The following is a 25,407-nucleotide window of genomic DNA, read 5'->3' as shown; positions in this document are numbered from 1 at the left end:
CCAAAAAGCAAATGCCCAGAAATTGGGAAGAACTACATAGCCAGGGAAATGACCACAGACAAGGAAACAAATGGTACAAATCAGGGAGGAAGGAAAAGACAAGACAATGGCCGTTTCTCAATATGCGTTCTTGTGAAACGTCATCCCCTGTAGACGAAATGCTTTTCCAATGTCAAGATTGCAAGAACGCAAGTACAGAAGAAATACCCAGATATGTTCTTGCTCTGCCCATTTTATTGAGGATGCATCCAGCGGAGGCTTGTGTAGCGATGAGATGGCCAAGTCCCAGAATGCTTTTTGTGCCAACAAGGGAAAGTAATAGCAGATGAGAGCGGAGTAAATTTAAAGTTATCACATTATTTTTGTCTGACAGAATACAGTTTTAAGATTTTTCATGCGAGAATATAGGTATTATAACTTTACATTTGTGTTAAAGCTTATAACACAACTGACATAGACGAGCATAAAACCAATTAAAAACAAATTGTGTAAAGGATTAGTTGTAAAGACTTGAGCCCATTCTCAGTTGTTTCAGTGTTAAGGGTGTTTAAACTGTAGACGTTATACCTCCAAAGTACGTTCTACTGACTTGTACATGAGAATTGGCCAGTATATACACTAACTGGGGCTGAGAGACACAGTTGCAAACAATCAGGACAGATGGGAACCGGTTAAGTCAAACTAAACACACAGACACAGACTTTCAAAATAAAACAGGAAACAAACAAAATCAAAACCCAAAACCACGACAGAACTACGGACACAACGCACCAGTGTTTTCTCATCAGTCTCTCGATATTTCAGCCACATCTTTCTCTCAGTGTGTGAACTGAAATTGAACTTTATTTCACTGTATTGTTCATCTATGTATTTTTCCACAATAATTTGCACAGAAACAATAGAATCCCCTTTTATGGGTCACTCAGATATTTAGTTCATTTTCTTCCAATATGTGTAAGAGTATCCAGGAAGACTTTTCACTGCCCAACCAAACTTTTATGCCAAGCATCCAACTGTTTTTGTTCAGCTTTTCTTCTTTAGGGGTCACACCATTGGATCATTTTATTCTGCATATTGATTTGGCGTAGATTCTGTTTATGTTGGATGAGCTTCCTGACACCACTCTCATCATTTCGGATCAATATGAAAACACTGACTCGTGACTTCTTAGGTGGTTTCAAGCCGAACTGAAATGACCATTAATAATGTTACTGCACTAAAAGATAGTTGATCCCCATGCTGAATGTAAAAGAGAAAAAAAATGGGATAGAGATGTTTACCATTATGTTACAACAATTTTCCTTTAAATCACCACTCTTACTTTTCAGTTGTTTTGGATCTGGGGATGCTAACTGTTACTGTTTTGTTCACTCTTGCTAAACTCAAGATTTTAGCTGTACCGGTAGTTGCTTTGTCTGATTCTCTGTTTCTAATGAAGCACTCCTTTAGGCAACATTATGATATTAATAACACAAATGCACAAACTCACCCTACTTTTAGTAAAGGTTTTAAGTAAACTGAAATACCTAACATGCTGCATTCACACAGGCTGTCTCTCTTTGTTTATTTGTTCATGTATTTCTCTGTGCCTGTCGCTCTTTTCTTTCCTCAAACCCTGCACCTCTTTAGCCACAGGAGCTGACAGATATTCTGGAGATCAGTAACATGGTTTTCACCAGCCTCTTCAGTCTGGAGATGCTGCTGAAGCTCCTGGCTCTCGGGCTCTTTGGGTACATCAAGAATCCATATAATGGTTTTGACAGCATCATTGTCATAATCAGGTGGGGAGAAATGCTTGCCCTTATGTTTACCCAGAAATGGGAATTCTGTCATTAAATCCTCTTCTTGTCATTGGGAAATCCTTCTGATCCTCGCGCCACGGCTCTGCAGCGGCTGTCACAATGATGCTGATTGAAGTAGCAGAGCCAAATGCTTGCACTTATAGTCCAGAAGGCCTGCGATCACTCCATTATGTAGTACTACGGGCTAAGTAATGTATCTGTGCCTGAAGGGCTTGCCCACTCCCACAGTGCTTGCTTGATTGGAAATAGAACAGGACAATTTAGTTTTTATTTTAACAGCCCCAATGACACATGAAGTAGAATGTTACTCCTCCTCTGTCTGTGTGTGTGGTACCAACGTAGAATTACCTAGAGCTTGAGAATAATTGTTGAATTTCTGTAGGTATTGATTCCTCAACCGCTTTGCTGTGCATTGATTTTATAATCTGTGTGCTGTACGTGCGTGTGACAGTGTGTGGGAGGTCGGGGTGGAGGCTGAGGGAGGCTTGTCGGTCCTGCGAACCTTTCGTCTGCTCAGAGTTTTGAAGCTGGTTCGGTTTCTTCCGGCCCTGAGGAGGCAGCTGGTGGTGCTAATGAAGACCATGGACAACGTGGCCACCTTCTGTATGCTGCTGATGCTGTTCATTTTCATATTCAGGTACATTAGCTTTTATGAAGAAGAAACTGCAGACTTGGACGCAGTTCTCAGCATTTTTCAGTTTTAATTATGCAGATTATTCTTCAAAGTGTGGCAGTGACCAATACTAACCTTTTTTTTTTGGCGTCCTATTAGAACACATGGGACGCCATTTATGTGAAATACCTTTCACATAAACACAGATATTGATAATGCATATTTTAATGCAGTTTCTACATGGAAATGCTAAGTATTGGAAATATTTTGTCTTTCTTTACTGTGTGCATTTTACAGCATTTTAGGGATGCATCTATTTGGCTGTAAATTTGGTCTGCGGCATGATAGTGGAGACACTTTACCGGACAGAAAAAACTTTGACTCTTTGCTGTGGGCAACGGTGACTGTTTTTCAGGTTGGACAAAATTCACTCACACATACATTTGCATGAAGAGTTGAAAAAAGAAAACATAAATAGCATTTGTTTTGCAGGAGTTTTTCCCTACAGATAAAATTTACAGTGCTTACGGAGGGTTTTCAGACCCCTTCTATACTTAAACATTTTATGTTAGTATCTTAGTATCTTAGTATCATGGATGAGTAATACTCATTTGCAGAGAAAAAAAAGAAGACATTGACTGTCTTTGATTCTTTCTTCAAAACTGTAGCCTGAACTACCTGATGTTGTATACAGATTCTCTGTTATGACACTTATGATGCATTTATTTCCTTTCTAGTCTTCACCCATAATGTTTGTCTGTAAAACACAAGCCATGATTTGTCCAATAAGACAAAGCAGTAACATTCCTCCTATTAATGAGGTTATGGGATGGGATGGGAGCATCTTATTCAAGGACAGTTATTGATCCAGCACTCCTTCAGTCAGGTTGTCATGGTGGAGTGTCTAAACAGAAGCCAGGCATCACTTGAAGACGTATAACTGCTATAACCTGCTGGGAATTTGGTGAAAATAACCTGAATGATACTGAGACTTTTAGAAGCAAATGCCTGTCATCTGATTAAACTGATTGAACTAACTGACCACAATTCCCAAAAGCATGTGTGGAGGGATCCAAACTCTGAGCCTCACGTCATTAATGACCTCTCTAGTGTCAAACATGGTGATGGCAACATCATCCTTTTGGAATGAATTCCTGTGAGAGGACGTGCAAGGTTAGGAATGATAACAGGGAAAGATAGATGCACAAAAATCCAGAGTCTTCAGGATCTCAGACTGAGGTGAAGGTTTGTTCAGCAAGACAACTACCTGAAGCATAGCGTGAGAAAATACAGGGGTGGCCTCAGGAAGCTCTTTGGAGTGACCAAGTCACAGTCTTGACCTTTAGATAGTGGAGCATTTTAGTGGGACTTAAAAATAACACCTCATCCAACCTGAAGGAGCTTTAAGGTCTCCACAAAGAGGAATGGGTGATATTTCTAGAGGTAAGCTTAACTAGAAGAGACTTTGTCACGCTAAAGGAACAATTATAGGGACAAAAGAGGAGAGAATGTTTTAGGCAGAGACTCAGACTTCATGGGCAGTTAAACAGAGCGTGGAGCAGATCTTGGCAGAGTGTGTTACAGGTGAACAGCTGGAACGGCTGAGCCTGGTTTGGTAGAGTTTATGTGAAGAGGCATAATAAAAAGACAGAATGCATGAGGGGATGGGATGAATAGAGGACAGAGGGGAGTCTGGACCAAAAGAGAAACCACAGTAACCTTTTCAGGTGTTGCAAGTTTGCAAGATGATCTGCAAGAAAGGTGGCCCTGCCAAAAGTCTGTAGGGTCAGGCCTTTGGCAGGGCCTGCACAAAGAAAAAAGAAAAGAAAATAAAGAATTTTATTTAGGATGAGTTTGAACATTATAAATAGTTGAAATGAACTGAAAATGATGTATGCCCTATATTTAAGTGGAAGTTTACAGTTCCCAAATTATTATTGTTTGACTTTCATCCAAAGAATACAAAACAAACAAATACAAGACGTTATTTTACTTTTTGCAAATCACTTTTTAAATTTGAAGCCCCTCTGCATTTGATAGTGTGTTTTTCATATTCCCACAGTTTGACTAGTGAAACTTTCCACTTGTTCTTTAAACGGCAGATCCTCACCCAGGAGGACTGGAACGCCGTGCTCTATAATGGGATGGCCTCCACCACGCCGTTGGCTGCCCTTTATTTTGTGGCCCTAATGACATTTGGAAACTACGTCCTCTTCAACTTGCTTGTAGCCATTTTGGTCGAGGGCTTTCAAGCTGAGGTAAGAGCAAAACCCGCAGTTTCAGTTGAGCTCCTCGGAGAAACATGGCAGCGGGAACGGCACTAATTGAGCTCTGTTGTGTCGATGATACCAAAGCTCCCTAGTAGAGAATAATCTCCACCATCCCGCCTGTGCGGTTTCTCCTCTCCCTCCTCTTATCCATCACTTTTTTCTCGTCCTCCCTCTGACTCCTCTTTCCTCTCTTCCTCTATCGGTCTTTCTCACTGACACGCATGCACACTTGCAATGCTCTCCAGGGTAGGGAAGTGTTTGATATCGCCTGCCATTCACAGCTGGTGAGCTTTTGTTGTTTAGTTTTCATCTTTTATCTCCACCATCAGAGAACACTTGCTCACTATCACACACACACACACACACACACACACACACACACACACACACACACACACACACACACACACACACACACACACACACACTGATACCCTTTGCCAAAGCTGTCTGCCTCAATCTATCTGGCGTGAATTTTAATTAAATTCAGTAAAGCTTTATTGGCATGACTACAGGATATCACTGCCAAAGCAATGCACATAACTCAGCTAGAGAACACTGGAGATTCCCTCTGCCCGTCTGTCTCCCGCTCTTTGTTTCTTAATAATTCCCTCTGGAGTTGTTCGTGTCATCCACTTTTAAAACAGTCAACACAGTGTGGAAAAAAGGAGGATGAAGATGATGATAAAGATTGTTATGATAGGGATCATCTGTGTGCTCTGTACAGTTGTGTTACTGCATGTGTGTGTGTGTGTGTGTGTCTGTGTGTGTGTGTGTTACAGGGAGACGCAAACAAATCTGAAGCTGATGATGAGAGGCAGTCACTCTGCTACCAGGATGAGGAGAAGCTGAGAGAGCTGTATGCTGCAGGTACAAAATGTGAAAGCTTGACTTTTTGTTATTTTCTTTTGACTTCTGTCAATCCCCATAAGAAATATCACCGACAGTTGTCTGCTAAGAATTTCACTCATAATTTCGGACCACTTTTTGGTTTATCTTTGGTGTGGCGCTTTGTTACTCCAGCAATACTCGGATGAAAATAATCAGGGACGGTGTGGGGTTGCGTGTCAACCTTTTGGTTGCAGGATGGCCTGCTCTTGGATTGCTTGCTAAGTCATATATTTCTATGATTATGTAGTAGCTGCATAATCAGCATTGCATGCCTTAGAATTGACCATTGTTAATGATAATCTAAAAATATTCTAGACATCCTCTTGATGTATTATCATAAAGTGTTCGTGAAGCATGTGAGCCAATGTTCATAGGAATCTTTTGTCTTCGGTGGTAAAAACCAACAAAAAAATGGAAAACGAAATGGTGCATTTTCCAAATATGAGCAGGAATTATCCCGGTAAAACTAATTGTTCTGTCTGTGCACGCAGAGCTGAAGATCCAGGCCATGATGCTGACCCCCAACGGTCTCCTAAACCCGAAGGCCTCCATGCCCAACGCCCCTCCTCCCCAGCTGCCTGTCATCACCCACACTGCAGCCACGCCCACCATCGTCTCCAGCCAGTCGAGGCGGGCGAGCGGTGCATCTACAAACAACAGCCTCGAGCAAAGATCCCCGGTGAGCCATGCACATCATGCTTGTACTTTACATATATTAGCACATTAACTATGCGATAAAGATGAATTGCAAAGGCGATCAAACAGACTATGGTTATGAAAACCGTTGAAAATGTGAACAGGCAAAGCAGCGCTTTAAGTCTGATTAGAGAGATTAGTTGTAAATCGTGTGAGGGAAACATTTATATCAGCCCAAATCAAAAAAAAGAAAAACTTTGGCAACCTTTATTTAGATCTGATAATGTGCTGTAGTTGTTTACACTTTGTGATTTCCTAAAACCCAGTTAATTATATTCTCAAGATCTAACCAATTGCTTGATTGCATTTCCATTACAATTATAAAACACTTGTAATCCTATTATTTTGGACCCAGGATTGTTTGGACATCTGGGTGTTCTTGTGAAGGAGCCTTTTTTGAAGGGAACTTTACAACCACAGAAACTTATGCAGTTTTTTGGACAATGGTAAACGAAATGGTGCATTTCCGTTATGAGTAGGGATTTTCTGCACAAATTATGCAGAATACTAGTGACATATTTCCAGGTGGGATAAGAACTGTTTATCTGACACCTTTTCTGGAATCTGAAGATCTGACCCAGAACAAGAGTCAGGCCTGTTTTGAATTACAGTGAATCATCTGCTGTCTAATCAGGGAGCATCTTGGTCTTTTTCCTCAGTTACAGGTCGGGGGGTCAGTACGTCTCACACCTTTGTGCACGTCAATTTAATTACTTATGCAGAAGGGCCTGATTTTTTTTAAAAATTCAAGTGCAAAAGGGCAAGATTTTAAAATTCCTGAAGTTAAACTCGAAAAGATAAGAATTTAAATGCCGACGGTTAAAACAATCTGCATTTGCACTTCATTCATCAGCGTTCGTCAGTTGAAAAAGAAGCATCACTGAACTAGCACTTAAAGATTACATATTAATCAGCAGTCACTCATCTTTTAATCTTGACTGTGAATAAATTACAAGGAGTTCGATATCTGCTTTGATGAATTTAAAATGACTCTGTGACTGTGAGTTTGCACGTGCTTCTCAACATCGCTTCTCTTCAGTGAAAAGTAACCAAGTTTGGCTGGTTTAGTTTTTTTTTTTTTCTTTGGGGATGATTATAGTAAAAGGAAGGTGCAACTGACAGAGCAGAGGGAAAATACACAAGATTGCATGTTTTGGAGCATAGCTTCTGATCAGCATGATTTCTTCTAATAAATATGAATATATATAAATCAATAAATATATTTGACAAGTTTACAACTTTGGACTTTAGCTCCACAAAACAGGACTTAGAGGGAGCTGCATCCTGTCTTGCAAAAAGGTTAATTGATCATTCTTATTCTTTTCAGTTTAGTTGTTGCTGTCAGTTTCGAAGCTTTAATGAGAAATGTCAGGATCATTAGGGTCACTGCTTCTGCAGGGAAAAAGTCAGTTGTGCCAACTGTTGCAGCCTAGACTTCTGCACTTAAAACCTGCGCTTAAATTTGATGTTATAATTGATTCCAACTGCAGACAGAGCCAATAAATGCCAATGACCACTGTAGACACATTCAACATCATCTCTCACCTGAATGCTCATCAATATGCTTCCGATCGTGCTCAAAAGCCAGATTTTTACAGGTATTTCCAGGTTTTTTTGACCAGTGTAAAAAGAACTTATGTCAATAAAAAACTTTTAATTTTAATAAATGTTTGTGTGGATGGAAGAAGCTTATCCACTTTCTAGCTCTGCTCTTTGTAAACTCAGATTGATATAAATGATTTAATGCACATTTTTATTTCGGTTTTCAAATGTCTGATTGCTTCAACGTAGGGCTAGTTTTGACCTGTAGGTCACCAGATGAACAGTGGAGCCAATTATTATCTGACTGTAGATTAATAATGCTGCTGTCTATTAGCAGCTTAATATTTTACTGCTCTACATCAAAACTCTACCTGCACACCCAAAAACTTCCTTCTCGCATTTCAAATAAGCTCTGCTGCCCCGCTGATTCTTGTACAAATGTACACATTTCTTTTCATTTAGGTTTCTTCTGTGCACTTGTGAAATTCTTGGATTTCTGTGAAACATCAGCAACAAAAATCCTTGCTAGTTTCTTTGTTGTATTTTCTTTTTGCTTCACACCATCACTTTTAGACGAATATCGATGATGTGGCTTGAGCATATAATTCTATTTTAATTCCATCCAAGTATTTTTATTTTAATGTACACCAGTTCTAAACAAAAGTCATCTTAAGGAACTTGAAATATAATTCAAGTCTCAGATAAGTAGAATGGGTTCTAATATTGCTTCTAGCAGCGTGTCAGTGTTTATAAACTACATACCTTTTTATTAAAGCTAGTGTTACAGCCCCAAATCTGCTCAGATCATTGTTCTCTTCATGTATGGGGTTTTGTAATGTCTGTGATGCAAACAAGATGTGCTTGAAGAATTAGAAATGAATGCAACAAAACGCTGTTGTCGTTGTAGTCTCTGTACAGCGGGCTGGAGAGCCGCCGCTCCAGCTGGACCAGTATGGGCCGAGCCCCGAGCCTCCACAGGAGGAGCCAGTCAGGAGAGATGGAGTCTCTGCTGTCCGACATGCACGCGTGCTCTGATGTGAGCAGCAGGGAGCAGAGTCTGGACCAATCAGAGTACCTGCAGGTGCCCGGCCTCCTCTCGCCCGACTGCAATGGCACCACCTTTCACTTCTCGGATCACGGCTACGATGAAGCACCCCCGACGTCAATTTACCACAGTGATCAGGAGGATGAAGAGGTCGAAGAGGTAAATAAATTAAAAAGATATCGATCTTTGTGCAGTTTATGTAGATCACTGTTTATTATTTATGAAGCAAAAAAATACAAAAGCTTTTCCAGGGAGGTGCAAAAGTTCAGAAGCTGCTGCTCATTACCAAGAAAAGACGCTCCAACCAGAGGCCCCGCAGGCACTTATTTAACTTTTATATATATTTAATTAGCTGAAGTGAAATCATGAGTGCAATAAAAGAAGCACTGCCGCTCCTCCCTCAGCGGGGTTGAATTTGTTTTGTGCAAGTACCCGTTACAATAGTTTGAAATGTTTTAATAGTTTATATTCTTATTTCATTAAGTTTGTTTGATCATTTTGGTTTAGTTTTAGTTATTTTAACAACCACACCAGTTGTTTTAATTCTAGTTGTAAAAATCTGGTAAGTTTTATTCTACTTTTAGTATTTGAGGTAAAGACTTACAGATAAAGTCATAAAAACATCTAGGATGAAAGAATCCTATCAACAATGCCAGACAGAAAAAAATAAATTTGTTCTTATTCTTTATTCTTTCCTTTGAGTAAATAGAGTAATACTGTGCCAAATGTAAAAAAAAAAAAAAAAGAAGAAAACAACAAGCTATATGTTATTGGTCTGATCTGAGGCACAAAATGAAAAGGAAAATTAGGTTATATCTGTTCATTTTCAGTTAATTTTGCTTTGGCAATTTTAGTTTTTATTTAGTTTTTGTGTCATAAAAAAACTTTTTTTTGGAAGTTACTTAGTTACAGTCTTTGTCTTAGTTTGACTTTAGTAACTCTGGGATTGTAACATGACGGGTCAGGTAACTTTAATCGAGTCTGAATTATTTAAACTTGATTCTGAGCATAAACATTGCATGATAATGGTACTTTAATGAATGTGGATTATAAAATAGTAATCATATAAAAGTATTTTCCATGTCATTGTGTCCTATTTTTCTTCTTTCATTGGTGTGTGTGTGTGTGTGTGTGTGTGTGTGTGTGTGTGTGTGTGTGTGTGTGTGTGTGTGTGTGTGTGTGTGTGTGTGTGTGTGTGTGTGTGTGTGTGTGTGTGTGTGTGTCTTTACAGAGTTTATGTAAGAAGCTGAAGAAGCTGCTGGAGCCCTACGAGCCCCGGTGGTGCCTGGAACACGAAGAGTGGTCCCTCTATCTGTTTGCGCCACACAACCGGTCATTACACACAATCCAGACAGAGATAAGCATTCACACGAACACAGATACACGGACGGTCTCTGATATTCTCCAGAGAGGTCTATGCGGCTTAAATGTGTGAAAATTCACCGTTAAAGTGTGAAGTTCACAGCTAAGTCTTGTTAATGCAATTCTCACTTTTATCAATCTGTGCCTTCCAAGTGGAAACACACAATATTTAGAAGTTCTGACAGTGATGTGTTTCATGTAAAGGATTGCAGCTGCTGATGCTGTTTCCTCCTCGCTGTGTTTCTCTGCAGGTTTAGGCTGTGGTGTCAGCGGGTCATCGGTCACAAGATGTTTGACCACATTGTCCTCCTTTTCATTTTTCTGAACTGCATCACCGTAGCGCTGGAGAGACCTGACATACACCCCAAGAGCATGGTAAAACTCCCATTCATGTGTTTGCAGTTTGTGCTTATAACATCTCTAGCTGACAAAATCCATCCTTGAATACACAGTTAAAAGATATAATTTGTACTCCTTGTGTGTTAAATTATATCTGACTGTTTTATTAACTGCTTTTTACATATATTATACTAACCTCAGCCAATATGCTCCTTTAAAGGCTCATGTTGTGTATCTAGAGCTATATAGCTTATATATAGCTTATATAGCTATATAGCTTATATAGCTTTAAAGGTATTGTGACATCATTTTTAACATGCTTTTAACACTATTAAAAGTCTTGGCCAACATCCCTCAAATGTGTCTAAAAGGGTGTAACAAGAAAAACTTCACTCCAGTACTCCATTCCTGGCTTTTTATGACGGTATTTTTTTGCGCCGTGAAAAACGCGTCCTTTTCCCCTTTCCTGTCAATCATTGCCCCGCTCCTCCTCCAAACCTCCTCCAACCATACTGCTACAACTTCTGCCGTCTCCACACACACGCGCGCACACCGAACCACAAACACCCACACACACAGCCCAGACAGGGCGACTACAGCCCGGGGATGAAGTCCGTGACCAGAGGACTGGAAGTCGAGTCCTCTGGTCACGGACTTCTAACAGCGGCGTCGGAGAGTTAAGCCGGGAGCGACAGGCGAAGCATGCACGGAAAAGCAGCACGGCGAAGTAGTCCACCGCAAACAATCATAAAAATAAAGGCATGCAAGCAGCAGTGTCCCCTTATCTTAAGTCCAGTCAGTGGCCGCGGGTCTTCTTAGCAGTTTTCCTCCGGTTATGAGAACAGAAGAGGCTCTAAACAGCTCCGTGTTAAGCCTGATTTATGGTTCCGCGTTAAATCGACGCAGACCTACGCCTTAGGGTTCAGCGTACAGTGCGCGTCGCCGCGTAACCCTACGCCGTAGGCTCTGCGTCGGTGTAACGCGGAACCATAAATCAGCCTTTATGGTGCGCTGGAGAGGAGAGGAGACAGGGAGCTGGGTGGAGGGGGCGGTGATTTAGCGGGCCTTGACGTCACGGCCCGCCACCAAACCAGATGCGCCGTTTTTGCATAGTTATGCGGAAAATCCCAGAAAGCACACAATACACTGAATGTTAAAAGTTTGTTGTTTTTTGGGTGTAATTGATGTCAAGACACCCAACAAAACACAAAAAATCAAGATGTGTTTTTCATGTCACAATACCTTTAATGCTCCTTAAAAGCCCCCTTGTTATATATACCGGTAGTTATTTTTCCTTCTTTTTTGTGTTGGAAGCTTAAAGTTGGAGTTTGCATAGTTAGTAAGAGAGGAAGTCAACTTTATTTATATAGTACTTTTCACAGATAAAAATCAAGGGTGGCAATATAAATAACATAAAAACAGAAGTAACATATGATGAATACAAAAGATAACATTCAGCTAAACCAGCCGCCTGTCTGAATAAAAGTGGCTTCAGCTGTTTTTTAAAGTGATCAATAGGTTCAGTAACCCGCAGGGACAGATACACGGGCAGGGCTTCCCTCAGCTTCAAAACGTGTTTTAGGATGAAGAGGCTTTGACACGAGGAATGGAGAGAGTACGGGGTCAATAGGTCTGTGATGTATTGTGGCTTGACCATGTAATGCTCTAAATGTTAACACTAACATTTTACATTTATTTCCAAATTGGACTGGTAACTAATGAAGGGAATTTAAAACTATTTAAAACGATGTGAGATTTCCTAGAAGTTTTTGTTAAAAGTCTTGCTGCAGGTACTGCTCCAGGTACTCCAACAGTCCAAAACCATGAACGTTGGGCTGCTGGTTCTAAATCGGCCGCAGGAGTGAGTGTGCGGGGTTGTGTTGTGTGGGCGTTGTGATAAACATGCAACATGTCCAGGATGCACCCCACCTGGCGCTCAGTGACAGCTGGGATAAACTCCAGCAGACTCTTTTGACCCTGAAAATGACTAAAGAGGGCACATGGGAAATGAATAAATGAGGTTTCCAAATTGAGTGAAAAGTGACAGAAGCATTGAAAGCTCAAAAAAGGAACATGGTTCTTTTCCTTAGTGCTAAAAGGATTTCTTCAGACTGAGGTTATCTGCATTTCCATTGTGGTCTAAACTCCCAGGAAGAGAGGGCAAATTAGCCCGCTGACATATGTAAGATCAAGATCTCTCCTTGCTGCAGGTTTGTGTGAGTTGGAGCTTCACAGGCAGCAGCAGGAACAAAAATGAGCAATGTGGCACCTTCTTCTCATCCTCCTCTAGCTTCTGCTGTGAATGTTCTGCTTTTTCTCTCCCCTCTCGTTGAAATCGGAAGATACGATTTTGCATATTGCATTTACAATACTAACAGCAATGCTTCAAACATACAGGTGAATAGATTAGACCAGGGGTCGGCAACCCAAAATGTTGAAAGAGCCATATTGGACCAAAAACACAAAAAACGAATATGTCTGGAGCCGCAAAAAAATGAAAGGTCTTGTATCAGCCTTAGAATGAAGACAAATGGTGAAAGGAGAAATGTCGAAAAAAAAGTCAAAATGTGGAGAAAAAAGTCAATATTTAGAGAAAAAAGTCAAAATGTTGAGATTAATGTTGAAGTACAATCTCGAGAAAAAAGTTCAAATGTTGAGAAAAAAGTCGAAATGTTGAGAAAAAAGTCGAAATGTCGAGAAAAAAGCCGAAATGTCGAGATTAAAAAGGAAAGGAAAAAAGGAAGAAAAAAAGAGGAAAAAAAGGAAAGAAAAAAGAAAAAAAAACAAGAAAAGAAAGAAAAAAAAGGAAAAAAAGAGAAAAAATAGAAAATAAAGTCAAAGAAAGAGAAAAAAGGAAGAAAAAAAGAAGAAAAAAGGGAAAAAAAACAAGAAAAGAAAGAAAAAAAGGAAAAAGCATGTGGCTCTAGAGCCACGGCCCGCGGGTTGCCGACCCCTGTATTAGACTGTGTAGGTTGTCAGTCATTCAGCTCAGAAGTGTTTAAATGGAAGGAAACTAGACGTCATGTCTTGGTTTTTGAAGTTGTTTCACCTTCCTCTAAAAGGCGTGCTCAGGTCTAACTGACTGGTGGGGAGCGCCGGGTTTAGAAGATGCTTTCGGATCCACATCTTGAAAGGATGGAGGTTATGCATGTATCACCGAGCCTCCTATCCATCCTTGGGTAGTTTGAGTCATTGCAACCTGCAGGTTGTTTACTAACTTGGTAACATGTGAGGTGTTTCTGGAAACATGAATCAAGGTGTAACTGGTTGGGAGAGCTGGACTGTATTGTAGGTGCTGGAAGGGTGAAGCCTGTGGTAACCAAATCTTTGTCTCCATCACATGCTTCTTCTCTCCCGCTCTCAGCTCTAAAACTACACACAGAGAACACTACTCAACTTGTGTTCGGGTAGTTTATAGCTGCATTCAACTTGTTTTTGACTCTGACTGTTGTGTTTGAAGTAAACTGGGATGTTGTATTTGGAGACGATACTCCTATGTTTCTCAGACAGTCCTGCCACATTTTCGGGCCGATTTCTTTCTCTCTCTTTCTTTGATGAAGTATTTTTTTTCTATTTCCTTTCTGACTTTACAAAAGCCCAGTTCGGATATCCACAGTTTTGAAGTTCTTGATGTGCTTGTGTTCCTTTGCTGTTTCCTCTGTCTAGGTGGGGAAACTCAGCCTGATGGTGTGAAGCTCTGATGATGAGCAGTTTGCGTTTCAGTGGGTGGTGTGAATCAAAAAGCAGATATCAGTCTTTGTGTTTGACTTCCTGGTATACGTCATTGTTGTGACTTCTGTCTTCCTATATGTGTATAGCACAGTCCCACAGGCAGTTTGTTATTTTTTTCTAATGTCATCTGATCTTGATCTTCATTTCGACTGAGTTGATGCGAAGGGATTTCAACCTAGGTGTCATCCACAAGTCTAAAACCAGTGGATTGCCGTTGCTCATATGTAGGACTTGAGTCCTCTGTTTTCCCCTTTTTCTGCGGAGAGATTGGCAATAGGTGACACAGGAGAACCCATCAAACACCCATGTTTCTATCTGTAAAACCTGCCATTGTTTGTGCAATAGGTGGCGGAGAGGCCGAGGTGTGAGGCACGTATAGGATCAGGGTTGAAGTTTTTTTAAGGATCCATCTTGCTGCAGTTGTTTCCTGGCGGTCCTCAAGGCGTCAGATATACAACAGTTGTAGAGCGATGTGGAAAAGTTAACAACGCCTCTTCTAATTTTGTTTGTTTGTTTTAGTTTTTTATAAAACTTAATAGAATATACTGATCATATTGGTCTTCATTTGAGGAAAATACAAATGCTGTGTTTGGCTGTTGCTCAACATGACATTGGACATTAAAGACAAATAACTCAGTTTTGGTCACACATGCATAAGATGCCTGACATTGTTACAGAAGTCTTGTAGTTTGTTCAGACGCAGTTTTGTGAACCTCAGTTGTTCCTTCATGTTCTTTAAGGCAAAAGACTTTCTTCTGGCAACCCTTTGAAACTGTATTGTTAATTCGCCTTTTGACTGTGCCGTCATAGACTTAAACAGCTTAGTGAGGTCTGTCGGGTCTGAAGTGCAGCCTTTCTTTCTGTATGTCTGAGCATTTCAGTCTGAACTTGAGGTAAACGCGCTGGACGTCCACTCCTGAGAAGAGAAGCTCTCTTGAATGCTTTCCACTTGTGAATGATCTTTCTCACTGTTGAACGTTGAACTCTAAAAGGCTAGAAAATGATTTTTTTAATCCATTTCCAGGTTGATCAGCAGCAATAATTGATTTTCTTTGACAGTTTATGACTTTCCCTCACCTATTATATGGAGCGATAATAGAGGTTTGCACACCTGCTGATGATCATTTTATGAAGAGATGATGACTAGCAGCCCCTGGCATGGTTATATTGTATGTTGTTATTAGTCTTATGTATTTTCCTAACAGTAAATCGTACTTATGATCAGATGATTTTTATCTTTTAACTATGTTAGTTAGTTGTTTTTTTTAATGGAACAATTGGTTTGAAGTAGGGAGCACTAACATCCGTACATGTTTCAGAGGACGAATTTGGCTACCAAAATCCTAGCCTTCTGCATCTGAGGTATCATGCTTTTGTATTTAGTTATCAGAGGATCTAAGATGGTGGAAAGATGCTTTGGGATGTTGTAGGGGACATATATGCTGCTGATGAGTAACGCTCCTTCCTTGTCTGTCTTGAAATGTCCAAGTACAGTGTAACCTGCAGAGTAAAATCTATCATGGGCAAACAAAATCTTTCTCCTTCTCCATTTAAAAAAAAAAATGTATTGTGTAACGTTCTTCTTAGTTGGGTCACTCGGCGCCAGTCAGTTAGAGCTGAAGGAGCCGTTCAGATGAGAAATGAAATGTCTTTCAAGAACCAATAAAAACAATTCCAGTTGTCTTCCATTGAAGCTGACAGGCTGACATGATGTTTTCATGAAAGTAAAAGAAGAGCATTCAGGAAGAGACGGAGGAGGCTTTTCTTTTCAGCTATTTAATTGCACGCTTTGATTCAATATGGTTTTGAGGAAGCCATTTGATTTTATTTCATCGTGAAGTAAAGGAAGTCTAGAGTATGAACTGTGTGTTTTGTACAGTTAAGATGTAGCTTGCTGTTGGATATCTGCACTAGATGTGAACCTTTTCACACACAAAGTTTGTAATACAGTAACACATCCGTTTCAGGCGTACAACACATAAAAAAAAAAGGTTTGGACACCAAAGCATTTTCCACTTTATAGTATTGCTATTGTTTTTTATTAAACTTAGAAGATGTTCTGGCATTTAGGATACTCATCAATGGTGTGTTTCAGAGGCTATTTAGTTTTTCCAGAATATATGTCTTAAATTCATTTTTGTGGCAATTTTTGTTTCAAAAATTCTCTACACATTCTCTGGGAACATGTCACCACCCGTTCAGTACCTGTGTCCTATTCTTCCTCAGCGATGCCTTTATCATGCGTGCAGAATGTGTTTCTGCACTTTTATTTATTTCCATTTTTGTATTATTCTTATTCTTCTTATTCTTATTCTCATTCTTATTCTTATTCTTATTATTCTTATTATTATTAAGAAATGTCTGTAGGTCCCTGGAAAATCAGTTTGTGTTAAAGGCAGAGTATGTTGCTGTATATTCCCATAACATTCTGATAAGTCCTTTTCATCTTCAGTCTGGAGCACACGGCATCTAGAGACGTTGACTCTGCCTCTGGGCAAGATCGTCAGAAGGCCTCTTTTTTCTATAGTAAAGATTAAAGTGCCATTCGTGAAGATGGCCGGGTATTGGATTACTTGGGAAAGGTTTTCAATGTATGCACCGGCCCATTCGGTTATGATGTTCCTGGCTGCAGTGTCATCAGACCGATTAGTATCAAAGGTGCTGAATTTATGCTTTACTTTTACCTTTTACACAATCTGATTATTTGAACTATTCAATGATATTATGCACTATATAAGGAGAGATCTGAAAATCTCCCCAAACCTTTCTTTGGCAAACATTATTTTTCAATATTAGAACGTTTTTTCACACATTTGTTAACAAGCTGGAGGTATTTCGCCCACCGTTGGTCCTCAGAGACTCATCATTAAAATAACATGTTGCTATCAGCCGTTTGAAATAGTGAAAAAAACGACAGGTTTTTCTTTTTCCCATTTAGGGGTGGCCATAGCAGATCATCATGTTCTGCGTATTGATTTGATAAAGGATTTATGTCAGATGCCATAACCCCATGACTGGCTTCGTGACAACACTGACCTGTGACCCCTCACTGGCAGCAGTGGGAGCAACATACCTGCCAACACTCCCGATTTAAGCGGGAGTCTCCCGATTTTCAACCATTTCTCCCGCCCTGCTCCCGATTTGTAATTTCTCCCGCTTATCTCCCGATTTTAAAGTGAAATGAGTCAATGGTGTTTCACGTGTCAGGGTTCCTGCATGGATGTATTATATTAACGGGTTCCTGACAAACCTGGCAACCCAACCCAAAAGCACTGCCTACGTCCAAGCTCCGCCCCATGGAGCTGCTGCGATACGTCAACGTCGCCGCCATATTGGATGTTCAAGACTGCGCTGTAAACTAATACAAGTGAATGGACTTATTTTCATAAAGCGCCTTTCTACAAAGAAATTTACGTTTTACGTCTCATTTATTCATTCACACACGCACTAATATACTTGGGAAACAGTTAGGCACCAAATATAATATATTTAATTTTCTCAGATGGCAAAAATAAGAACTTTATTGATCCCACAGTAATTCATGTTATATCAGCTATAGAGAACAAGGTAGTGCCTAAAAACAATATATATCCCCCTCACAAAAATAAGAAAAATAGAGAAATATATTATCTCATCAGCAAAGCATTACATAAACATATTTTAAAAATGTCAAGTTACAAAATAACATATTTGAACCATTTTTCAGATTTTTTCAGTTATTTTATTGTTTGGAAAATGGTTCAAATATGTTATTTTGTTATTTGAAAATTTGTTTTGTTTGAGAAAATGCTTTGAAAAAAAGCTGAAGGAAGAGTTGGTGGAGAATCAAGTCATAGCAAGCAAGGATGGATCTCCCACAGGAAGAGAGAGTTGAAGGTTCTGGGTTCTTCTAGGGAAAGAGGAGAGCTTTACAAATCTGGCATCACTGATGAAGGCAATGGTCTGCATCTCTCACAGCAATGAAGCTCAGAGAGCTCATTCAGCATGGTGAAAAAGATCCTCACAGGAAACACAATGAGTATGGATAATTCTACTCTTTGCGCACTCCTTTCTTGCAGGATAAACCATACCAGCCCTGGCCACAAGTATGTACCCTCCAAGAAAGTGATTGAAGCTGCAAAGTCTGACACCTACAATTACAACAGGTCCTTGGGTGACAAAGGGAACCTGGAAAATTCTACAAATATTGTATTTTATTGTTATTAATACTAAACTTAATTGGCTCCAAGAAGGCTGTAGAATCATTTTGGGAGGTACATTTTAGCAGATTTCATTGTAGCTATGGATTTAAAGCTCATTAAAAGTCACCTTGTTTATATCAGGGTGGGGATGTTGTGAGTGGAGCATTCCAACCACTACCCCAGAAAATCTCCCTCTTTTTCACAGCCCAATGTTGGCAGGTATGGGGAGCAATGATGTTCTGCCTAAGAATATTTCATCACATGTTGGGGCTATAAAAATCCACCAACCTTGTTCAGAATGTGTTGAAGACTTGAAATGCAGTAATGGATGTATATTGATAGATTAAATAACGTCTACAAGACAAAACGTGCCATTTTTTGGAAAAATAGGAAACCTGCATTTTCCTTTTTCTTTTTTGATATTTTTCATATTGCCACAACTTTTTCTGATTTGGAGTTGTAAACAGCTCTTTGATGATAGAAGTCAATCCTCTCAAAAAATGCAGGTAATGCATGTCACTCATGTGTACAGAGAGATGTAAAAGATGCTTGGGAACCAGCATCTGAGCGCATGTTGCTTCCATTTTCACTATAACTGCTCTGGGTTTTGTTCAGCTCATTATGTGATGTTCCCATCCAGAATCAAAGCTTAACCTATGGGGATGCATGAATCTGAAAATGACGGATGTGTTTCTCTCCTTGTGTCCTTGTGCACTCGTGACAGGAGCGAGTGTTTCTCAGTGTGTCCAATTACATCTTCACTGTTATCTTCGTGGGCGAGATGATGCTCAAGGTAACTGTATTTCTTCACACAAAAATCCTCTTTCTGTCTCAGTTTACACCTGGTATTATTTTATTATTTAAGTAACTTGTTGCTTGATCTGTATACATGTGTGTGCTTGGGTTGGATAAGGTGGTAGCTATGGGGCTGTACTTTGGGAACGGTGTGTACCTGCAGAGCAGCTGGAACGTCTTAGATGGCCTGCTGGTGTTTGTGTCACTGCTGGACATCCTGGTCTCCATTGCATCAGCAGGTGGTAATCGAATCTTAGGCATCCTGCGGGTCCTGCGTCTGCTCCGCACGCTGCGTCCGCTCAGGTAGGAGAACGGGAGATCTTCTCTTGTCTTTGTAGCTTGCTCTATGTAGATTGCTCTTCTGTGTGTGTGTTGCAGGGTGATAAGTCGGGCTCCAGGTCTAAAACTCGTGGTCGAGACACTGATCACATCTCTCAGACCAATCGGAAATATTGTCCTCATCTGTTGTGCTTTTTTCATTGTGTTTGGAATTCTGGGAGTTCAGGTAAACATTTATGCTCCGTATTTCCTGTTTGTGCTCTGTTGGTTGAAGATAAGCCTCATCTTTGCGTGCGCCTGTGTGTTATGTTTTTCTCCGACTGCCATCAAAAACATTCAGTTAACTCATTTTCCGCCAACATTCAAAGCATGCTGCGATTTCTGCCCAGAGAGAGACACCGATCCTGTTGGGTTAGAATTAAGCAGGCACAGCTCAGGAAAGCTCCAGGTAATAAAAAGTGAAGAGCAATACTGAGGAAAATGCAAATGAGCTGCTGATTATGCAACATAGTCCTTGAAAGTAATTTAAAAATAAGAACAAAGCAATGGCCCTACAGAGGGATTCTGCTGAGAGTATATTCTTTAAATTGGATTTTAACATGGATTTCTGTGTCATTAATTTAAGTAATTCAAACTATCACTCATTAAAGTCAGGCAGTTGTTTGTTTTTACTATTTATGAAGCAAAATGGTTGAACATTTTCAGTTTATTTAGGTCTCCTTTGCTATGAATCCAGATTAGCATGTTAGATTAGCACCGATTAGAGATGATCATTAAACAGATCCATATTTCTCTTGAACACATCTTGATTTCTCTCTGATGAGAGCACAACATGCTGAAATAGCGCTGCAGCTATGCACTCGGGTCCAGATGGGAATCTTAACTGCAATATGTTCGCTCTCTAGGCTGACGCTGAGAAATGTACTGTACATCAATACAGCGTCGTTATCGCTGCTTCATGATGCTTTCTTTACATTATCTCAAGTTACACACTCATGTTTTTATCTATCTCCTGTGTGTGCGTGGAGCTTTTCAAAGGGAAATTCTTTTACTGCGATGGGCTCAATATCAGCAACATCACCAATAAAAGCGAGTGTCTCCAGGCGGGTTATCGCTGGGTTCGACGGAAATACAACTTTGACAACCTGGGCCAGGTTTGTCACACGCTGACACACTGCTGTTACAACCCGACTGACGGCACGGCACTGATCTGTATGCATCTCACTCGTCCAGGCGCTGATGTCACTCTTCGTACTGTCCTGTAAAGACGGCTGGGTGAGCATCATGTACGACGGCCTGGACGCCGTCGGCGTGGACCAGCAGGTGAGGGAACGCAGCTACACGCAGTGGGAGAAGCAGAGCGTCGTTGCAGGGGGAGGCGTGCAGATCGTTCAGACAGTGAATGTGGTGTTTCACTGTGTTTTCACTCTGTCAGTGTCGCAGCTTTGATCCTGTTTGCTTGAATGTAAAAAGGAGAAATATTTGAGACAAAAAGGTGTGGGAAAAGAAAAAAAAAGAGTCAGATGAATAAATAGATGTGAGTTGACAGTGCTGGCAGTTTCACTGCTGACTCAGGGCTTACATTGTCTCCTTGTTGATGCTCTCTCCCTTTTCTCATCTCCACCCCATCTCACTTTTGTCACTCTGTGGTCCTCCTATTCTTCTTATTCATCTCCAACCCCCTCCTCTTTTTTTCCATCTTCTCTCTTTGTCTCTTACTGCAGCCGATAAGAAACAACAACCCTTGGATGCTGCTGTTCTTCATCTCGTTCCTGCTCATTGTCAGCTTCTTTGTGCTCAACATGTTTGTGGGTGTGGTGGTGGAAAACTTCCACAAGTGTCGCCAGCAGCAGGAGGAGGAGGAGGCCCGGCTGAGGGAGGAGAAACGGCAGAAGCGATTGGAGAAAAGGAGGAGAAGTGAGGAAGCATTAGAGTGGGGGCTGGGGTGTGTGTGTGTGTGTGTGTGTGTGTGTGTGTGTGTGTGTGTGTGTGTGTGTGTGTGTGTGTGTGTGTGTGTGTGTGTGTGTGTGTGTGTGTGTGTGTGTGTGTGTGACAAGGGTAGAGGCACTTCACTACAAGGCCAAAATTACACCCATATTTGATAAATGCTGTGCATGTCGTGCCAAAATCTTTTGCATTGATTTGCTTTTAAAACTGCGAACACACTTCTAGGGAGGTTTTCCACAAGATGTTGGATTCTGAAGACGATGTTTGTTTCCCTTCAGCGAGAAAAGCCTCATTCTCTGTGTTTGTTGTCTTATCAGGTACATTTGAGGTTTACCGGTAAAATTGTTCATTTAGTTTATTTATGTTTGTTTTCATTTGTAGTCTGAAGCAGGAAATAGAATAATAAACTTGCATGTGCTGTGATATGAACTATCCATGAAATGGCCATCCATCCATTTTATTCAGTTTTGTTTTCTAATTAGAGTAGAGAAACTCTGCAGCGGTGTTGAAGACGAGAGTCCAGTTGATAGTGGAACTGCTGATTGAAGAGGAATCATGGGGGTTTTGTACTGAGTGTAGAACGCTGCAGTAGGGATGGGCGGTATGGACTAAAAAATGTATCACGATTATTTCTGGCATTTATCCCGATAACGATAAAAATTAGGATAAAAAAAATACCAATTCAACTCCACCTTTTTAACTATGAATCTATCTCGCTCTCAGATCCGCCATGTTTGTCATCAACGGGAATTTATCTTTCTTTCTTTCTTTCCTTCCTTCCTTCCTTCTTTTTTCCCTTCCTTCCTCCTTTCCTCCTGCTCTTTCCTTCCTTCTTCCCTTCCTCCTTTCCTTGTTTTCTCCCTTCCTTCTCCCCTTTCCTTCCTTCCTTCCTTCCTTCCTTCTTTTTTCCCCTTCCTTCCTTCTTTCCTCCTGCTCTCTCCTTCCTTCTTGCCTTCCTCTTTTCTCCCTTCCTTCCTTGTTTTCTCCCTTCCTTCCTTCCTTCCTTCCTTCCTTCCTTCCTTCCTTCCTTCCTTCCTTCCTTACTTCCTTCCTTCCTTCCTTCCTTACTTCCTCCTTCCCTTCCTCTTTTCTCCCTTCCTTCCTCCTTTCCTTGTTTTCTCCCTTCCTTCTCCCCTTTCCTTCCTTCCTTTCTTCCTTCTTTTTTCCCCTTCCTTCCTTCTTTCCTCCTGCTCTCTCCTTCCTTCTTCCCTTCCTCTTTTCTCCCTTCCTTCCTTGTTTTCTCCCTTCCTTCCTTCCTTCCTTCCTTCCTTCCTTCCTTCCTTCCTTCCTTCCTTCCTTCCTTCCTTACTTCCTCCTTCCCTTCCTCTTTTCTCCCTTCCTTCCTCCTTTCCTTGTTTTCTCCCTTCCTTCTCCCCTTTCCTTCCTTCCTTTCTTCCTTCTTTTTTCCCCTTCCTTCCTTCTTTCCTCCTGCTCTCTCCTTCCTTCTTCCCTTCCTCTTTTCTCCCTTCCTTCCTTGTTTTCTCCCTTCCTTCCTTCCTTCCTTCCTTCCTTCCTTCCTTCCTTCCTTCCTTCCTTCCTTCCTTCCTTCCTTCCTTCCTTCCTTCCTTCCTTCCTTCCTTCCTTCCTTCCTTCCTTCCTCCTTCCCTTCCTCTTTTCTCCCTTCCTTCCTCCTTTCCTTGTTTTCTCCCTTCCTTCTCCCCTTTCCTTCCTTCCTTTCTTCCTTCTTTTTTCCCCTTCCTTCCTTCTTTCCTCCTGCTCTCTCCTTCCTTCTTCCCTTCCTCTTTTCTCCCTTCCTTCCTTGTTTTCTCCCTTCCTTCCTTCCTTCCTTCCTTCCTTCCTTCCTTCCTTCCTTCCTTCCTTCCTTCCTTCCTTCCTTCCTTCCTTCCTTCCTTCCTTCCTTCCTTCCTTCCTTCCTTCCTTACTTCCTCCTTCCCTTCCTCTTTTCTCCCTTCCTTCCTCCTTTCCTTGTTTTCTCCCTTCCTTCTCCCCTTTCCTTCCTTCCTTTCTTCCTTCTTTTTTCCCCTTCCTTCCTTCTTTCCTCCTGCTCTCTCCTTCCTTCTTCCCTTCCTCTTTTCTCCCTTCCTTCTTTCTTTCCTTGTTTTCTCCCTTCCTTCCTTCCTTCCTTCCTTACTTCCTTCCAAAAATCAGCTTTACACAAAAACATCATCAACAGGAATTTATCGTTTTTACCGCGAGATGACAAATTCTTATCGTGAGGAATTTTTTGACGGTATATCGTGAACGGTAAAATATCGCCGATTCCTACGCTGCAGTCAGACCAGCTCTTTACCCTCGCCAGGATTCAGGAGAGCATGGGAGTTTTCCTAACCTGTCTACTTGTGCTACAGTATGTGGTCTCGCAGATGGCATCCATCTCTTTTGCGGGTGATGTGGTCCAGAAAGTGTCCTTGGCAACAATGCTCTCATTGGCAGAGATTGCAGCCAAGTGTGAAGTAGAGGGAATGAGAATCGACACTTGCAAATCTAAGCCCATGGTTCTTAGTCGGAAAAGGGGGGAATCCCTTCTAAGGGTATGGAGTGAGGCGCTTTCTCAAGTTGAGGAGTTCAAGCACCTCAGAAGGAGGATTTCCATTACACTTTTTCACAAAACAAAAACAGAACTCGGAAATGACGATAAAGGTAGCGCTGCGGGGTGTCACTGTTTCCACTAAACAGTGTTTTACCTTTATGAGCGTAACTCTCCCAGTTCTCTCTCCGTACCTCTGTAACTCGCGCTGTTGTGAAAATAGTCAGCAGAAGAAGAAGGCAGCCGATAATCATTCAAATAACTATTCAGAGGCAAAGCCCTACATAACATAGTATTGTTATATGATTAAGTAGTGTTACAGCACAACTACATTTTATTAATGAGGCCAAAAACAGCTGGAAACTAGATTTTGATGACTTCAGATTGACCGACTACGCCACATCCAGCACTCCCAGAGACGTTGAAATGCACAAAAATGTTTCCGTTACACTTTTGCGAAAAACGTGAATATTGACATGTCTGAAAAAACACTTGGCGGAAGAGTAAAAAAGTTTTTGCGATATTTGGCAGATTTTTCATTTTTATTTTAGTCACTTCCAATCCAGGGTTTTCTTTTCAATATTTAGGTTCTGCACAACCAGTGGAAAGGGGTAATGGAAATGCGACTTTAGTGTTGTTCAGAGGATGAAGCAAGAGACACACAGGCGTTCAAAGCCTGTTTGCTGGTCAACCTATGTTCCTACTCTCACCTCTGGTCACAAACTGTGGGTAGTGGCTCAAAGGATGACACTGCAAATACAAGCTGCTGAAATGACTTCCACCTGCATGGTGGCTGGAGTTTTCCTTAGAATAGGGTGAGAATCCCTGTTCACTAACTTCCCTCACCTTCCACCTGAGCAGCCATGGGGTGACCTTTTGCAATTTAATCCTTTACAAAAGTCTTTAATTTCAAAAATGTATAGTTCTATTCAGTCATATGATGGTTATTTGACCACTAGCACAAAAAAGACTTGGGAGCGTGAACTAGGATTAGCTTTTGATCAATATTGGTGGGAAGCTGCACTGAAGGTCATTCACAAGACATCCATTTGTGCCCGCTTGACCTTGATACAATTTAAAGTTGTGTTTAGATGTCATTATTCAAAGACAAGGCTGGCAAGAATTTTCCCAAATATGGTAGATGTTTGCGACAGATGTGCAGGCTCACCTTGTAATCTTACGCATATGTTTTTCTCTTGTCCAGCCCTGACAAATTTTTGGCAAGTTTACTTCGACACCATGTCCAAGGTATTTTCAAAAACTATTGACGCTTCACCACACATTGGCATTTCTGGTCTTCCTGAGGAATACACCCGATATTCTACTAAGGAATTGGAAGTAATGGCTTTCACCTCCGTGATTGCTAAACGCCACCTCCTTCTTAACTGGAAATCCACAACAGCCCCTTCCAGTACACAGTGGATT

General features: G+C 41.0%; 1 protein-coding gene across 1 annotated transcript in view; it reads left to right on the top strand.

Annotated features, from left to right (window-relative positions):
• The window catches only part of LOC133441731 (voltage-dependent T-type calcium channel subunit alpha-1I-like), a 66,079-nt gene that overhangs the window by 26,575 nt on the left and 14,097 nt on the right, over positions 1-25,407 (top strand). The window contains exons 10-24 of the mRNA XM_061719327.1: positions 1,630-1,781; positions 2,254-2,439; positions 2,713-2,830; positions 4,518-4,673; positions 5,468-5,555; positions 6,068-6,255; positions 8,722-9,018; positions 10,091-10,191; positions 10,473-10,596; positions 19,198-19,266; positions 19,387-19,571; positions 19,647-19,773; positions 20,576-20,701; positions 20,781-20,870; positions 21,272-21,464. Coding sequence (XP_061575311.1) covers positions 1,630-1,781; positions 2,254-2,439; positions 2,713-2,830; positions 4,518-4,673; positions 5,468-5,555; positions 6,068-6,255; positions 8,722-9,018; positions 10,091-10,191; positions 10,473-10,596; positions 19,198-19,266; positions 19,387-19,571; positions 19,647-19,773; positions 20,576-20,701; positions 20,781-20,870; positions 21,272-21,464 — 2,200 coding nt within the window. The remainder of the gene's footprint in view (positions 1-1,629; positions 1,782-2,253; positions 2,440-2,712; positions 2,831-4,517; positions 4,674-5,467; positions 5,556-6,067; positions 6,256-8,721; positions 9,019-10,090; positions 10,192-10,472; positions 10,597-19,197; positions 19,267-19,386; positions 19,572-19,646; positions 19,774-20,575; positions 20,702-20,780; positions 20,871-21,271; positions 21,465-25,407) is intronic.

Source organism: Cololabis saira, chromosome 1 (assembly GCF_033807715.1).
Source record: "Cololabis saira isolate AMF1-May2022 chromosome 1, fColSai1.1, whole genome shotgun sequence".
In the NCBI taxonomy this organism is placed as follows: Eukaryota; Metazoa; Chordata; class Actinopteri; order Beloniformes; family Belonidae; genus Cololabis; species Cololabis saira.
This window is presented reverse-complemented; position numbering and strand designations above follow the sequence as displayed.